Genomic DNA, 17,854 nt, shown 5'->3' with positions numbered 1-17,854 from the left:
AAGGAGGGCATTATTCAGAGAGGCAACAAAGAGACCAAAGATAACCCTGAAGGAGCTGCAAAGCTCCGCCAAAAGGCATGTGGGAGACTCCCCAAACATATGGAAGAAAGGGGCTCTGGTCAGATGAGACTAAAATTGAGCTTTTTGGCCATCAAGGAAAACGCTATGTCTGGCGCAAACCCAACACCTCTCATCACCCCGAGAACACCATCCCCACAGTGAAACATGGTGGTGGCAGCATCATGCTTTGGGGATGTTTTTCATCGGCAGGGACTGGGAAACTGGTCAGAATTGAAGGAATGATGGATGGTGCTAAATACAGGGAAATTCTTGAGGGAAACCTGTTTCAGTCTTCCAGAGATTTGAGACTGGGATGGAGGTTCACCTTCCAGCAGGACAATGACCCTAAGCATACTGCTAAAGGAACACTGGAGTGGTTTAAGGGGAATTCCAGGTTGTAAGGCAACAAAATAGGAAAAATGCCAAGCGGGGTGAATACTTTTGCAAGCCACTGTATCTACCAAGTCTAAACAGACAAACATCACTATCTACCTAGTCTAAACAGACAGACGTACCACAAATGCCTTCTTATGGTTCACCACAGAAATAATTCCCCGGAACACAAGGTAGTAGGAACATATCGCCACAGTTTCTAACCCAGCTAAAACATATATTTCATATCGCCGTTCATGCTAAAAGCTAGCGTAACTACTAGCCATCCCGTAACGTGATGTACACAAGGTAAAGGCAGAATGATGTACGTCGTGGATGTGCAGAACACTATTTCGGTAAAAACTACAAGCACAGTCTTTTCCGTACCAATGGCAGTGATGCCGAACGCTACGACAACTGTAAAGCACTGGAGGAGATTGTTTGACCCGGTCTCTGTGGGAGATGGCTTGCCACTGGCAGTTTGCGAAAAGTGTCGAACTGTCCTTGAAACTCTTCTTAGTGGTTAAGAGCGTTGGGCCAGTCAACGGAATGTGGCTGGTTCTAATCCCCGAGCCGGCTAAGGTGAGAAATCTGTCGATGTGCCCTTGAGCAAGGCACTTAAGACTAATTGTTCCTGTAAGTCGCTCTGGATAAGAGTGTCTGCTAAATGAGAACGTCTGCTAATGGCATAAAGCTGTATAGAGATCGCAACGTTGTATCTGTGCCATTATGATGCCTGTGACAGCATGGGCAGAGCCAGTGAGGCTATCTCCATTTTAAAGTAGTACATTTTCTTCTTCTTTTGATGTTTGAAAATCAATTTTCTTCAAATCAATTTGAAGCAGGAGACAATGCTCCAATCATTGACTGATCGCTCCAATCCCATAGGATTCCCCACCCCAGTTGATGACTTTAAAATGGGCAAAGCCCTCAATGGCAATGTCCATGCAAAAACGGGTTGTGATCTCTATGGAACAGGGAAGCGCGTCACTGCCTTATCCGGTGACGTCACGGCCTTATCAGGTTGTTGCCCTAGCGCCATCATCCCCACCGGACACAAAATAGTAGCTTGCTAGCGAGATGGAGAACGCAGAGGTTATTTTTAACGAGTGCATTTTGCAAGTGGCTTGGTTGCATCATCTACTGTCACTAAAGTAGAGTGGTACTGGAGAACCCTAGAGAGTAAACAGGAGAGTAGAGGTTCTAGGAGAACCCTAGAGAGTAAACAGGAGAGTAGAGGTTCTAGGAGAACCCTAGAGAGTAAACAGGAGAGTAGAGGTTCTAGGAGAACCCTAGAGAGTAAACAGGAGAGTAGAGGTTCTAGGAGAACCCTAGAGAGTAAACAGGAGAGTAGTGGTACTGGAGAACCCTATAGAGTAAACAGGAGAGTAGTGGTTCTAGGAGAACCCTAGAGAGTAAACAGGAGAGTATAGGTTCTAGGAGAACCCTAGAGAGTAAACAGGAGAGTAGTGGTTCTAGGAGAACCCTAGAGAGTAAACAGGAGAGTAGAGGTTCTGGAGAACCCTAGAGAGTAAACAGGAGAGTAGAGGTACTGGAGAACCCTAGAGAGTAAACAGGAGAGTAGAGGTTCTAGGAGAACCCTAGAGAGTAAACAGGAGAGTAGTGGTTCTAGGAGAACCCTAGAGAGTAAACAGGAGAGTAGAGGTACTGGAGAACCCTAGAGAGTAAACAGGAGAGTAGAGGTTCTAGGAGAACCCTAGAGAGTAAACAGGAGAGTAGTGGTTCTAGGAGAACCCTAGAGAGTAAACAGGAGAGTAGAGGTTCTAGGAGAACCCTAGAGAGTAAACAGGAGAGTAGTGGTTCTAGGAGAACCCTAGAGAGTAAACAGGAGAGTAGAGGTTCTAGGAGAACCCTAGAGAGTAAACAGGAGAGTAGAGGTTCTAAGAGAACCCTAGAGAGTAAACAGGAGAGTAGAGGTTCTAGGAGAACCCTAGAGAGTAAACAGGAGAGTAGTGGTACTGGAGAACCCTAGAGAGTAAACAGGAGAGTAGTGGTTCTAGGAGAACCCTAGAGAGTAAACAGGAGAGTAGAGGTTCTAGGAGAACCCTAGAGAGTAAACAGGAGAGTAGTGGTTCTAGGAGAACCCTAGAGAGTAAACAGGAGAGTAGAGGTTCTAGGAGAACCCTAAAGAGTAAACAGGAGAGCAGAGGCACTAGGAGAACCCTATATAGTAAACAGGAGAGTAGAGAGTAGAACGGTACTACGAGAACCCTAGAGAGTAAACAGGAGAGTAGAGGCACTAGGAGAACCCTAGAGAGTAAACAGGAGAGTAGAGAGTAGAACGGTACTACGAGAACCCTAGACAGTAAACAGGAGAGTAGAGAGTTGCTAGGAGAACCATAAAGATTAAACAGGAGAGTAGAGGAAGTAGGAGAACCCTAGATAGTAAACAGGAGAGTAGAGGTTCTATGAGAACCCTAGAGAGTATACAGGAGAGTAGATGTTCTAGGAGAACCCTAGAGCGTAAACAGGAGAGTAGATGTTCTAGGAGAACCCTAGAGAGTAAACAGGAGAGTAGATGTTCTAGGAGAACCCTAGAGAGTAAACAGGAGAGTAGAGCGAAGAGGCAGCTTTTAGTTAAATGTAGTGCACTGTAAAGGGAATAGGGTATCATTTGGGACACACTCGGTGTAAGAAAGCGGCGCCAGGAGTGATTGACTCTGCCGCCACCACCTCACCCTGATGCTCCTCTACCCATCTGCCTCCCACACTACCCACGCTGCCTCCCACACTTCCCACGCTGCCTCCCACACTCCCCACGCTGCCTCCCACACTTCCCACGCTGCCTCCCACACTCCCCACGCTGCCTCCCACACTACCCACGCTGCCTCCCACACTTCCCACGCTGCCTCCCACACTACCCACGCTGCCTCCCACACAACCCACGCTGCCTCCCACACTACCCACGCTGCCTCCCACACTACCCACGCTGCCTCCCCAAACTCCTTCCCTCCCTTCCTCCCTGCTTCAGCATCCTCCCAGCCTCCCTTCCACTTCGTTCCAGCCTACCTTTCTCTCTCTCTCCCTCCCCTCTCTCCCCCCCCCCCCCCCCCCTCTCTCTCTCTCTCTCTCTCTCTCTCCCTCTCCACACTGCCTCAGTGTTCTGACTGGCCACTTCATCAGTGGTAATGAGCTGCTCACAAATCTTCCTCTGTCAGGAGACAACCAGGACATTTCCCTCTTTAATTAGGCAGAACCAGCATAATACTACCGTTCAGGAGGAGAGGTCACAGGGTTTAGTGAAGGAGAGCGGGTGGAGCGATATGGATGGGGTGGGGTGGGGTGGGGTGGGACCAGCATAAAACTACCGTTCAGGAAGAGAGGTCACAGGATTGAGTGAGGGAGAGAGGGTGGAGAGATATGGATGGGGTGGGGTGGGTCCCCCATAAAACTACCGTTCAGGAGGAGAGGTCACAGGGTTGAGTGAGGGAGAGCGGGTGGAGAGATATGGATGGGGTGGGGTGGGTCCAGCGTAACACTACCGTTCAGGAGGAGAGGTCACAGGGTTGAGTGAGGGAGAGCGGGTGGAGCGATATGGATGGGGTGGGGTGGGTCCAGCGTAACACTACCGTTCAGGAGGAGAGGTCACAGGGTTGAGTGAGGGAGAGCGGGTGGAGCGATATGGATGGGGTGGGGTGGGTCCAGCGTAACACTACCGTTCAGGAGGAGAGGTCACAGGGTTGAGTGAGGGAGAGCGGGTGGAGCGATATGGATGGGGTGGGGTGGGTCCAGCGTAACACTACCGTTCAGGAGGAGAGGTCACAGGGTTGAGTGAGGGAGAGCGGGTGGAGCGATATGGATGGGGTGGGGTGGGTCCAGCGTAACACTACCGTTCAGGAGGAGAGGTTACAGGGTTGAGTGAGGGAGAGCGGGTGGAGCGATATGGATGGGGTGGGGTGGGTCCAGCGTAACACTACCGTTCAGGAGGAGAGGTCACAGGGTTGAGTGAGGGAGAGCGGGTGGAGCGATATGGGTGGGGTGGGGTGGGTCCAGCGTAATACTACCGTTTAGGAGGAGAGGTCACAGGGTTGAGTGAGGGAGAGCGGGTGGAGCGATATGGATGGGGTGGGGTGGGTCCAGCGTAACACTACCGTTTAGGAGGAGAGGTCACAGGGTTGAGTGAGGGAGAGCGGGTGGAGCGATATGGATGGGGTGGGGTGGGTCCAGCGTAATACTACCGTTTAGGAGGAGAGGTCACAGGGTTGAGTGAGGGAGAGAGGGTGGAGCGATATGGATGGGGTGGGGTGGGTCCAGCGTAACACTACCGTTCAGGAGGAGAGGTCACAGGGTTGAGTGAGGGAGAGAGGGTGGAGCGATATGGATGGGGTGGGGTGGGTCCAGCGTAACACTACCGTTCAGGAGGAGAGGTCACAGGGTTGAGTGAGGGAGAGCGGGTGGAGCGATATGGATGGGGTGGGGTGGGTCCAGCGTAACACTACCGTTCAGGAAGATAGGTCTTCAGGGCTAGAGGTTTTTAAAACCCTCCCTGACCCAGTGGTTCCTCCATTGATCGGTGTGTCGGAATGCTAATTCACACACAGGCTTCAGCTCAGCCAGCTAATTACAGTAGACCTCCTACCGGGATGAGATGAAGGGAGAAGAGGAGAGGTAAGTATCAATCCCCTAGATGCTGCAAAATACCTTCCTCCTTCCGTTTCTGTGTTTTCTCTCACAGATTAATGAACTTTCTGCCCACGCAAATTCTCTCTCCAGTTCGCTCTCTCACTGCTCTTTCTCACTGCCTATCTCTCTCTCTCTCACGCTCTGCCTCTGATTTTGCTAGCTCCTTTAAAATGTGCTCCGTTCTCTCACCTCACAGTGTAATCATCCTTGCAGAAGGAGTGCGGGGAGAGGAGAGAAGAGCGAGGGGAGAGCGTTGCCACCTCCGGTTCCCTCCATACAGGCAGGCAGGCAGGCAGGCAGGCCCAGGGAGGGCAATTAGATAATAGAATCACCCCGGATGAGACTGAATGCTGCAGTTAGTGGGGCCAAGTACGAGGTGAACAGGGGGTGAGAGGTGAAATGGAGGGTTTGTGGGCAGATACACACACACACACACACACACACACACACACACACAAACACAAACACAAACACACACACACACATACAAACAAACAAACAAACACACACACACACACACATGCTTCAGTAAGCAAAGCATTCTCCACCATCACAGGCAGACGGTCATTAGCACACATTACTGTTAGCTACTTTAATGGTTAATATTGCTGGTCTGTTGGCCATGGAGTCAATGGTAGCAGGACCACTGAGAGACAGACTGTGTCCCAAATAGCCCCTATGGGCCTTGGTCTAAAGTAGTGCACTAAATAGGGAATAGGGTGCCAATTTGGACACACGGCCAGGAGAGAACAACACACACCAGCTAATAATGAAGGAATTAAGTCAGGAGAAAGTATATTCATTCTGTCAGAGTGAATTATGTAATAGATACACCAATCTGGACAGTTATAATGGATACACCAATCTGGACAGTCATAATGGATACACCAATCAGGACAGTCATAATGGATACACCAATCTGGACAGTCATAATGGATACACCAATCAGGACAGTCATAATGGATACACCAATCAGGACAGTCATAATAGATTCACCAATCAGGACAGTTGATTGGGTAACAGCAGGCTGGAGAGTACCCTGTCTCAGTTCATCTCTCTCTCTCTCTCTCTCTCTCTCTCTCAGCCCCTCCTCTCTCCCTCTCCTCTCCTCCTCTCCTCTCCCCCTCTCCTCCTCTCCTCTCCCCCTCTCCCCCTCCTCTCCTCTCCCCCTCTCCTCCTCTCCTCTCCCCCTCTCCCCCTCCTCTCCTCTCCCCCTCTCCTCCTCTCCTCTCCCCCTCTCCTCCTCTCCTCCTTTCCTCCTCCCCTCCAATCCTACTTCAGCTCTTAATTGTTTCGATTACATATCAATCTCTTGTAGCTGCAGGGAAGGTTGCCTGTTAAATGTGAGGGCTTTTGTAAAATTATCCATTAGGAGTGACGGGGTTCTAATCAGATTCAATCATCAACTCTGACTGCTACCTTATCTGCTGCGTTAGGAAAACTTCGTTTTTCACAGCCTGTTGGTTAATGCTAACACACAGATACACACAGCCTGTTGGTTAATGCTAACACACAGATACACACAGCCTGTTGGTTAATGCTAACACACAGATACACACAGCCTGTTGGTTAATGCTAACACACAGATACACACAGCCTGTTGGTTAATGCTAACACACAGATACACACAGCCTGTTGGTTAATGCTAACACACAGATACACACAGCCTGTTGGTTAATGCTAACACACAGATACACACAGCCTGTTGGTTAATGCTAACACACAGATACACACAGCCTGTTGGTTAATGCTAACACACAGATACACACAGCCTGTTGGTTAATGCTAACACACAGATACACACAGCCTGTTGGTTAATGCTAACACACAGATACACACAGCCTGTTGGTTAATGCTAACACACAGATACACACAGCCTGTTGGTTAATGCTAACACACAGATACACACAGCCTGTTGGTTAATGCTAACACACAGATACACACAGCCTGTTGGTTGGTGCTAACACACAGATACACACAGCCTGTTGGTTAATGCTAACACACAGATACACACAGCCTGTTGGTTGGTGCTAACACACAGATACACACAGCCTGTTGGTTAATGCTAACACACAGATACACACAGCCTGTTGGTTAATGCTAACACACAGATACACACAGCCTGTTGGTTAATGCTAACACACAGATACACACAGCCTGTTGGTTAATGCTAACACACAGATACACACAGCCTGTTGGTTAATGCTAACACACAGATACACACAGCCTGTTGGTTAATGCTAACACACAGATACACACAGCCTGTTGGTTAATGCTAACACACAGATACACACAGCCTGTTGGTTAATGCTAACACACAGATACACACAGCCTGTTGGTTAATGCTAACACACAGATACACACAGCCTGTTGGTTAATGCTAACACACAGATACACACAGCCTTTTGGTTAATGCTAACACACAGATACACACAGCCTGTTGGTTAATGCTAACACACAGATACACACAGCCTGTTGGTTAATGCTAACACACAGATACACACAGCCTGTTGGTTAATGCTAACACACAGATACACACAGCCTGTTGGTTAATGCTAACACACAGCCTGTTGGTTAATGCTAACACACAGATACACACAGCCTGTTGGTTAATGCTAACACACAGATACACACAGCCTGTTGGTTAATGCTAACACACAGATACACACAGCCTGTTGGTTAATGCTAACACACAGATACACACAGCCTGTTGGTTAATGCTAACACACAGATACACACAGCCTGTTGGTTAATGCTAACACACAGCCTGTTGGTTAATGCTAACACACAGATACACACAGCCTGTTGGTTAATGCTAACACACAGATACACACAGCCTGTTGGTTAATGCTAACACACAGATACACACAGCCTGATGGTTAATGCTAACACACAGATACACACAGCCTGTTGGTTAATGCTAACACACAGATACACACAGCCTGTTGGTTAATGCTAACACACAGATACACACAGCCTGTTGGTTGGTGCTAACACACAGATACACAGCCTGTTGGTTAATGCTAACACACAGATACACACAGCCTGTTGGTTGGTGCTAACACACAGATACACAGCCTGTTGGTTAATGCTAACACACAGATACACACAGCCTGTTGGTTAATGCTAACACACAGATACTCACAGCCTGTTGGTTGGTGCTAACACACAGATACACACAGCCTGTTGGTTGGTGCTAACACACAGATACACAGCCTGTTGGTTAATGCTAACACACAGATACACACAGCCTGTTGGTTGGTGCTAACACACAGATACACAGCCTGTTGGTTAATGCTAACACACAGATACACACAGCCTGTTGGTTAATGCTAACACACAGATACACACAGCCTGTTGGTTAATGCTAACACACAGATACACACAGCCTGTTGGTGCTAACAGCTTTCTGCAGCGACACAAATTAGTCATTTCAATCAGTCAGACTGGTGACTGGAGATGCAGGGCACACACACAGACTGTGTACACAGCAATGCAGGAGGCCCAACTAGAGGAGCCATGGGACTGGAGAGATGTTCTCCAGCAATGCAGGAGGCCCAACTAGAGGAGCCATGGGACTGGAGAGATGTTCTCCAGCAATGCAGGAGGCCCAACTAGAGGAGCCATGGGACTGGAGAGATGTTCTCCAGCAATGCAGAAGGCCCAGCTAGAGGAGCCAGGGGACTGGAGAGATGTTCTCCAGCAATGCAGGAGACCCAGCTAGAGGAGCCAGGGGAATGGAGAGATGTTCTCCAGCAATGCAGGAGGCCCAACTAGAGGAGCCATGGGACTGGAGAGATGTTCTCCAGCAATGCAGGAGGCCCAACTAGAGGAGCCATGGGACTGGAGAGCTGTTCTCCAGCAATGCAGGAGGCTCAACTAGAGGAGCCATGGGACTGGAGAGATGTTCTCCAGCAATGCAGGAGGCTCAACTAGAGGAGCCATGGGACTGGAGAGATGTTCTCCAGCAATGCAGGAGGCCCAGCTAGAGGAGCCAGGAGACTGGAGAGATGTTCTCCAGCAATGCAGGAGACCCAGCTAGAGGAGCCAGGGGAATGGAGAGATGTTCTCCAGCAATGCAGGAGGCCCAACTAGAGGAGCCAGGAGACTGGAGAGATGTTCTCCAGCTGTGTGGAAGAACAGACACATAGAACAGACACACCAGAACACACACACACACGGACAGATGCACACACACACAAACAGAACACGCATATCACTGAGGGGCCTCTATCCCTGTCCATTCATATCACTGAGGGGCCTCTATCCCTGCCCATTCATATCACTGAGGGGCCTCTATCCCTGTCCATTCATATCACTGAGGGGCCTCTATCCCTGTCCATTCATATCACTGAGGGGCCTCTATCCCTGTCCATTCATATCACTGAGGGGCCTCTATCCCTGTCCATTCATATTGTTGCTAATTGAAAGTGTGTGTGTGTGTGTGTGTGTGAGGAGAATATGAGGGCGTGCAAACACGTGCAAATATATGGAGGGCTAACTCTGCCAGTTGGCCTCAAAGGACCTCTCTACATTCAGAAACAGAACACACACACACACACACACACACACACACACACACACACACACACACACACACACACACACACATCCTGTATCTGCATTCAGAAACACATGACCGCTTCCCAGCGCTGATGAAATACATGAATAAACACAGTGCTCTCCGCTTCGCTCGCTTTCCTCTGGCTAGACCATCCACAGCCCCTCCTGGGGGGGGGGGGGGGGGTGGTACAAACAAAAAATTATTCTGAAAAACTGCAACCAGAAAGAAATCCTTCCCCCAGATGAATATTGCATCCCCGAAGGGTAGCGGACCGATCGACACGCAGGTCTGGGTCTCAGAGGTAGCTAGTGTAGTGCTGACTAACTGACTGACTGGTCAGTTAGTCAAGCATCACTAAGGAAGGTCAGACTAGGCTGAGAGCAGTCGGTGTTGTGTGTGTGTGTGTGTGTGTGTGTGTGTGTGTGTGTGTGTGTGTGTGTGTGGTAAACCCACTGCTGAGATAGACAGAGTAGATGAACGATGTGTGACCAGACAGAGGCATGCAGCGTCCCTGTCACGCTCTTCAACTCTCTCCACATCTCCTTTTTACTAAATAAAGTAAAAGTTCACAAAACTATGTGGAGATATGGGATCAGAGCATGATAATGTTCTATGTTATTGAGGAGGAGTGTTGGATTTTTCACATTGAGAGAGGAACTGTTGTCATTCACAATGGATGTAAAAAAGAACAGACTTGGTTGACTTTCTGTGTAATGAAAAGAAAATAACAGAAAACGGCATCAGTGTCCCACACGATTGATGACTGCTCACCTCCAACGCTTGGAAGAGCACTTTGGGACCTACTTCCCAATCCATTTGACTGTGATCCTGTCTCAGTTGACATGCCAGTAAGTGAAATCGAACATCTGATCGAACTGTCATGTGAGTGAATACATTCACGGGTCAATACAGAGGAGTTTTGTTTCCTGACCCAAAGGGAATACCATGCTGTCTCCCTCTGAGCATTTATTCCGCATTCAAAACAACTGGGAACTCAGAACTGGGAACACGAAAATCTACTAATTCCAAATTCAGTGCATTCAAGACAACTGGGACCTCTGAAAGAAACAAGCTTTGACTGGTAAAAAAAAGTTTTCAACGGTCATCCAACTCCGGTCTCTTTCTAGAGCTCCGACTTTCCAACCTAAAGATCACTGACGTCATTATTTTACCTCCCAGTTTTCTTGAAAGCACCATAAAACTCATGGTAGCCACCCTTCGCCAGCTCATATCTGTGTGAAGCTGGATTCAGTGCTCTGGTCTGCATTAAAACCAAATACAGTAACAATCCAGGTTGGACGTGACAGCAGAGATGAGGTGTAAACTGTCGACCACACCCATCTCATTAGTGGTGGTGAGATAAGAGAGATTATGCTAGATAAATTTGCAATTGACTGTCATAGCCCCACATTAAAAGTATGTGACAGTGAGTAAGAGAAGACAGTCAGAAATACAGAATGTTTTTCAATTGACTGCCATATCCCCAAATAAAAAAGTAAACATTGGCTGTTAATTTTAAAAGAAAATTCACATGGTTGGGGGTCGCAATAATTTTGAGATATCAAAATGGGGTCATGGCCAAAAAAGTTTGGGAACCCCTGGTATACAGTAACAAATAAATGAAAATGATATACATATATATATATATATATATATATATATATATATATATATATATATATATATATATATATATATATTATATAAATAATCATATTCTAATGTTACTTAAGACCTTCATATACACAACCAAATGATTATTATTTTGTGATAGCATATGAAATGTATTAATTACAATGTTAGAATGTTGCAGTCAGAATGACTGCTCATTAGCTTGAAGGAGGGTCCCTCTAGGACCAAGGATTCTAGTGTTAAAGAGGACATCTTCCTGACAAGAACCAGTTTGGGGTCAAAACATTGTCCTATTAGACACAGACTTTACTATAGTTGACTACTTACTTTACTGTAGTTGAGTGTACTTACTTTACTGTAGTTGAGTGTACTTACTTTACTGTAGTTGAGTCTACTTACTTTACTGTAGTTGACTACTTATTGTAGTTGACTACTTACTTTACTGTAGTTGAGTCTACTTACTTTACTGTAGTTGACTACTTATTGTAGTTGACTACTTACTTTACTGTAGTTGAGTGTACTTACTTTACTGTAGTTGAGTCTACTTACTTTACTGTAGTTGAGTCTACTTACTTTACTGTAGTTGACTACTTATTGTAGTTGACTACTTACTTTACTGTAGTTGAGTCTACTTACTTTACTGTAGTTGACTACTTATTGTAGTTGACTACTTACTTTACTGTAGTTGAGTCTACTTACTTTACTGTAGTTGAGCCTACTTACTTTACTGTAGTTGAGTCTACTTACTTTACTGTAGTTGAGGCTACTTACTTTACTGTAGTTGAGGCTACTTACTTTACTGTAGTTGAGGCTACTTACTTTACTGTAGTTGAGGCTACTTACTTTACTGTAGTTGAGTCTACTTACTTTACTGTAGTTGAGTCTACTTACTTTACTGTAGTTGTCTACTTACTTAACTGTAGTTGACTACTTACTTTACTGTAGTTGACTACTTATTGTAGTTGACTACTTACTTTACTGTAGTTGAGTCTACTTACTTTACTGTAGTTGAGTCTACTTACTTTACTGTAGTTGACTACTTATTGTAGTCGACTACTTACTTTACTGTAGTTGAGTCTACTTACTTTACTGTAGTTGAGTCTACTTACTTTACTGTAGTTGAGTCTACTTACTTTACTGCAGTTGAGTATACTTACTTTACTGCAGTTGAGTATACTTACTTTACTTTCCTCTGTGGTCCTCTGTAGCTCAGCTGGTAGAGCACGGCGCTTGTAACGCCAAGGTAGTGGGTTTGATCCCCGGGACCACCCATACACAAAAAAAATGTATGCACGCATGACTGTAAGTCGCTTTGGATAAAAGCGTCTGCTAAAAGGCATATTATTATTATTATTTATTATTATTTCCATAGGCCTAATACTCCTCCTGTAGCGTAGGGACAACAGGGGTGTTTATTCCTCCTGTAGCATAGGGACAACAGGGGTGTTTACTCCTCCTGTAGCATAGGGACAACAGGGGTGTTTATTCCTCCTGTAGCATAGGGACAACAGGGGTGTTTATTCCTCCTGTAGCATAGGGACAACAGGGGTGTTTATTCCTCCTGTAGCATAGGGACAACAGGGGTGTTTATTCCTCCTGTAGCGTAGGGACAACAGGGGTGTTTATTCCTCCTGTAGCGTAGGGACAACAGGGGTGTTTATTCCTCCTGTAGCATAGGGACAACAGGGGTGTTTACTCCTCCTGTAGCGTAGGGACAACAGGGGTGTTTTCACTAGGAAGCAAACGGCCCAAACAGGGAGGGACACACCTGAACTTGGAGAGGAAGGAGAGGGATGGAGAGATAGAGAGATTGGGACGGGGAGAGGAGAGGAGAGGAGAGGAAGGAGAGGGATGGAGAGATAGAGAGATTGGGACGTGGAGAGAGAGAGGAGAGGAGAGGAGAGGAGAGGAGAGGAAGGAGAGGGATGGAGAGATAGAGAGATTGGGACGGGGAGAGAGAGAGGAGAGGAGAGGAAGGATTTAATTATGAAGTAATTTGGTGCCTAGCCTGTACACGCTGCCAGCTTGAGTCATACTCTACTCTCCCACTGGAGATCGGGGTTCAATCCCAGTCTCCACCCTTCCTAATGTACTCCTTGTGTATGAATTAACTAGTGTGTGTATTATTAAGCTGTATTCAGTAATTCCTCTTGTCTTATGTTGACGTCTAGATTCTGAAGGAGTTAGCGGACGAGGACTGGGACATGGGTAACATTGTGTACACTCTGACGAACAGACGATATGGAGAGAACTGCATTGCCTACGCAGAGAGCCACGACCAGGTAACACAACCATCACAACTCTTTATTCATTCATTTAACAGGGTTATAGATCTATCTCTGTCGGCAGAGTGTGCGGCTGCTCCATGGCTGAGCAGCCACACACAAGCCTAAGATCACCATGCGCAATGCCAACCGTCGGCTGGAGTGGTGTAAAGTTCGCCGCCATTAGACTCTGGAGCAGTGTGGAAACGCTTTCTCTGGAGTGATGAATCCCGCTTCACCATCTGGCAGTCTGATGGACGAATCTGGGATTGGCGAATATGCCAGGAGAACGCTACATGCCCCAATGCATAGTGCCAACTGTAAAGTTTGGTGGAGGAATAATGGTCTGGGCCTGTTTTTCATGGTTCAGTCTAGGCCCCTTAGTTCAAGTGAAGGGAAATCTTAACGCTACAGCATACAGTGACATTCTAGATGATTATGTGCTTCCAACTTTGTGGCAAATTTGGGGAAGGCCCTTTCCTGTTTCAGCATGACAATACCCCCGTGCAAAAAGCAAGGTCCATAAAGAAATGGTTTGTCAAGATCGGTGTGGAAGAACTTGACTGGCCTGCACAGAGCCCTGACCTCAACCCCATCGAACACCTTTGGGATGAATTGGAACGCCAACTGCGAGCCAGGCCTAATCGCCCAACATCAGTGCCCGACTTCACTAATGCTCTTGTGGCTGAATGGAAGCAAGTCCCCGCTGCAATGTTCCAACATCTAGTGGAAAGCCTTCCCAGAAGAGTGGAGGCTGTTATAGCAGAAAAGGGGGGACCAACTCCATATTAATGCCCATGATTTTGGAATGAGATGTACATGTCTCTCACTCTCTCTACATCTCGCTCAATTCCATTCAAAGGGCTTTATTGGCATGGGAAAAGCAAGTGAAATAGATAATAGACAATATAAACTTAACAGTAAACATTACACTCAGAAGTTCCAAAGGAATGGAGACATTTCAAATGTCATATTATGGTTATATACAGTGTTGTAACAATGTGCAAATAGTTAAAGTACAAAAGGGAAATAAATAAATATAAATATGGGTTGTCTTGCTATATTGTCTTGCTGCTGTGATATTTCACCCAAATAGATACGGGAGTTTATCAAACTTTGATTTGTTTTGAATTCTTTGTGGGTCTGTGTAATCTGAGGGAAATACAGTGGGGAAAAAAGTATTTAGTCAGCCACCAATTGTGCAAGTTCTCCCACTTAAAAAGATGAGAGAGGCCTGTAATTTTCATCATAGGTACACGTCAACTATGACAGACAAAATGAGGGGAAAAAATCCAGAAAATCACATTGTAGGATTTTTAATGAATTTATTTGCAAATTATGGTGGAAAATAAGTATTTGGTCAATAACAAAAGTTTTTCAATACTTTGTTATATACCCTTTGTTGGCAATGACACAGGTCAAACGTTTTCTGTAAGTCTTCACAAGGTTTTCACACACTATTGCTGGTATTTTGGCCCATTCCTCCATGCAGATCTCCTCTAGAGCAGTGATGTTTTGGGGCTGTCGCTGGGCAACACGGTCTTTCAACTCCCTCCAAAGATTCTCTATGGGGTTGAGATCTGGAGACTGGCTAGGCCACTCCAGGACCTTGAAATGCTTCTTACGAAGCCACTCCTTCGTTGCCCGGGCGGTGTGTTTGGGATCATTGTCATGCTGAAAGACCCAGCCACGTTTCATCTTCAATGCCCTTGCTGATGGAAGGAGGTTTTCACTCAAAATCTCACGATACATGGCCCCATTCATTCTTTCCTTTACACGGATCAGTCGTCCTGGTCCCTTTGCAGAAAAACAGCCCCAAAGCATGATGTTTCCACCCTCATGCTTCACAGTAGGTATGGTGTTCTTTGGATGCAACTCAGCATTCTTTGTCCTCCAAACACGACGAGTTGAGTTTTTACCAAAAAGTTCTATTTTGGTTTCATCTGACCATATGACATTCTCCCAATCCTCTTCTGGATGCACTCTAGCAAACTTCAGACGGGCCTGGACATGTACTGGCTTAAGCAGGGGGACACGTCTTGCACTGCAGGATTTGAGTCCCTGGCGGCGTAGTGTGTTACTGATAGTAGGCTTTGTTACTTTGGTCCCAGCTCTCTGCAGGTCCTTCACTAGGTCCCCCCGTGTGGTTCTGGGAATTTTGCTCACCGTTCTTGTGATCATTTTGACCCCACAGGGTGAGATCTTGCGTGGAGCCCCAGATCGAGGGAGATTATCAGTGGTCTTGTATGTCTTCCATTTCCTAATAATTGCTCCCACAGTTGATTTCTTCAAACCAAGCTGCCTACCTATTGCAGATTCAGTCTTCCCAGCCTGGTGCAGGTCTACAATTTTGTTTCTGGTGTCCTTTGACAGCTCTTTGGTCTTGGCCATAGTGGTTTTTGGAGTGTGACTGTTTGAGGTTGTGGACAGGTGTCATGTATACTGATAACAAGTTCAAACAGGTGCCATTAATACAGGTAACGAGTGGAGGACAGAGGAGCCTCTTAAAGAAGAAGTTACAGGTCTGTGAGAGCCAGAAATCTTGCTTGTTTGTAGGTGACCAAATACTTATTTTCCACCATAATTTGCAAATAAATTCATAAAAAATCCTACAATGTGATTTTCTGGAATTTCTTTTCTCAATTTGTCTGTCATAGTTGACGTGTACCTATGATGAAAATTACAGGCCTCTCTCATCTTTTTAAGTGGGAGAACTTGCACAATTGGTGGCTGACTAAATACTTTTTTTCCCCACTGTATGTGTCTCTAATATGGTCATACATTTGGCAGGAGGTTAGGAAGTGCAGCTCAGTTTCCACCTCATTTTGTGGGCAGTGTGCACATAGCCTGTCTTCTCTTGAGAGCCAGGTCTTTCTTGTTAGACCTTTCTCAATAGCAAGGCTATGCTCACTGAGTCTGTACGTAGTTAAAGGTTTCCTTAATTTTGGGTCAGTCACAGTGGTCAGGTATTCTGACACTGTGTACTCTCTGTTTAGGGCCAAAAAGCATTCTAGTTTGCTCTGTTTTTTTGTTAATTCTTTCCGTGTCAAGTAATTATCTTTATTTATTTTTCTACATCTCTCTCTCTCTACATCTACATCTCTCTCGCTCTCACTACATCTCTCTCGCTCTCTCTACATATCTCTCTCTACATCTCTCTCTACATCTCTCTCTCTCTCTTTACACCTCTCTCTCTACCCCTCTCTCTCTCTTTCTACATCTCTCTCTACGTCTCTCTCTCTACGTCTCTACAACTCTCTCTTTATCTCTCTCTTCACATCTCTCTCTACATCTCTCGCTCTCTCTACATCTCTCACTCTCTCTATATCTCTCTCTCGCTCTCTCTACATCTCTCTCTCTCTCTACATCTATCTCTCTCTATATATGTATATATATATATCACTCTCGCTAGTCTCTGGTAGGTGATAAGTCCTTGGCATTCTGGCTGATGGATAAAGAGATGTACACCAACATGAGTTCTCTGATCCCCATGACGCCCGTCATCGACCGAGGCATCCAGCTCCATAAGATGATCCGCCTCCTCACACACGCTCTGGGGGGAGAGGGCTACCTCAACTTCATGGGTGAGTTGGGGGGAGAGGGGTACCTCAACTTCATGGGTGAGTTGGGGGGAGAGGGGTACCTCAACTTCATGAGTGAGTTGGGGGGAGAGGGGTACCTCAACTTCACGGGTGAGTTGGGGGAGAGGGGTACCTCAACTTCATGGGTGAGTTGGGGGGAGAGGGGTACCTCAACTTCATGAGTGAGTTGGGGGGAGAGGGGTACCTCAACTTCATGAGTGAGTTGGGGGGAGAGGGGTACCTCAACTTCACGGGTGAGTTGGGGGGAGAGGGCTACCTAAACTTCATGGGTGAGTTGGGGGAGAGGGGGGTACCTCAACTTCATGGGTGAGTCGGGGGAGAGGGCTACCTAAACTTCATGGGTGAGTCGGGGGAGAGGGCTACCTAAACTTCATGGGTGAGTTGGGGGAGAGGGGGGTACCTCAACTTCATGGGTGAGTTGGGGGAGAGGGGGGTACCTCAACTTCATGGGTGAGTTGGGGGAGAGGGGGGTACCTCAACTTCATGGGTGAGTCGGGGGAGAGGGCTACCTCAACTTCATGGGTGAGTCGGGTGGAGAGGGCTACCTCATCTTCATGGGTGAGTCGGGGGGAGAGGGGTACATCAACTTCATGGGTGAGTCGGGGGGAGAGGGCTACCTCAACTTCATGGGTGAGTCGGGGGGAAAGGGTGTGGCTGTGTTGGTGGGAGAGGGGTACCCCAACTTCATGGGTGAGTAGGGGGAGGGGTACCCAACT

General features: G+C 46.9%; 1 protein-coding gene across 1 annotated transcript in view; it reads left to right on the top strand.

Annotated features, from left to right (window-relative positions):
• gbe1b (glucan (1,4-alpha-), branching enzyme 1b) overlaps nt 1–17,854 on the top strand; it is a 250,919-nt gene that overhangs the window by 130,220 nt on the left and 102,845 nt on the right. The window contains exons 11-12 of the mRNA XM_084143478.1: nt 13,444–13,554; nt 16,949–17,120. Of these exons, the coding sequence (XP_083999604.1) occupies nt 13,444–13,554; nt 16,949–17,120 (283 nt within the window). The remainder of the gene's footprint in view (nt 1–13,443; nt 13,555–16,948; nt 17,121–17,854) is intronic.

This window comes from Coregonus lavaretus (assembly GCF_964263955.1).
Source record: "Coregonus lavaretus genome assembly, chromosome: 26".
Taxonomy (NCBI): domain Eukaryota; kingdom Metazoa; phylum Chordata; class Actinopteri; order Salmoniformes; family Salmonidae; genus Coregonus; species Coregonus lavaretus.
The sequence above is the reverse complement of the archived record's forward strand: the minus strand, read 5'-3'. Positions and strand labels throughout refer to the sequence as shown.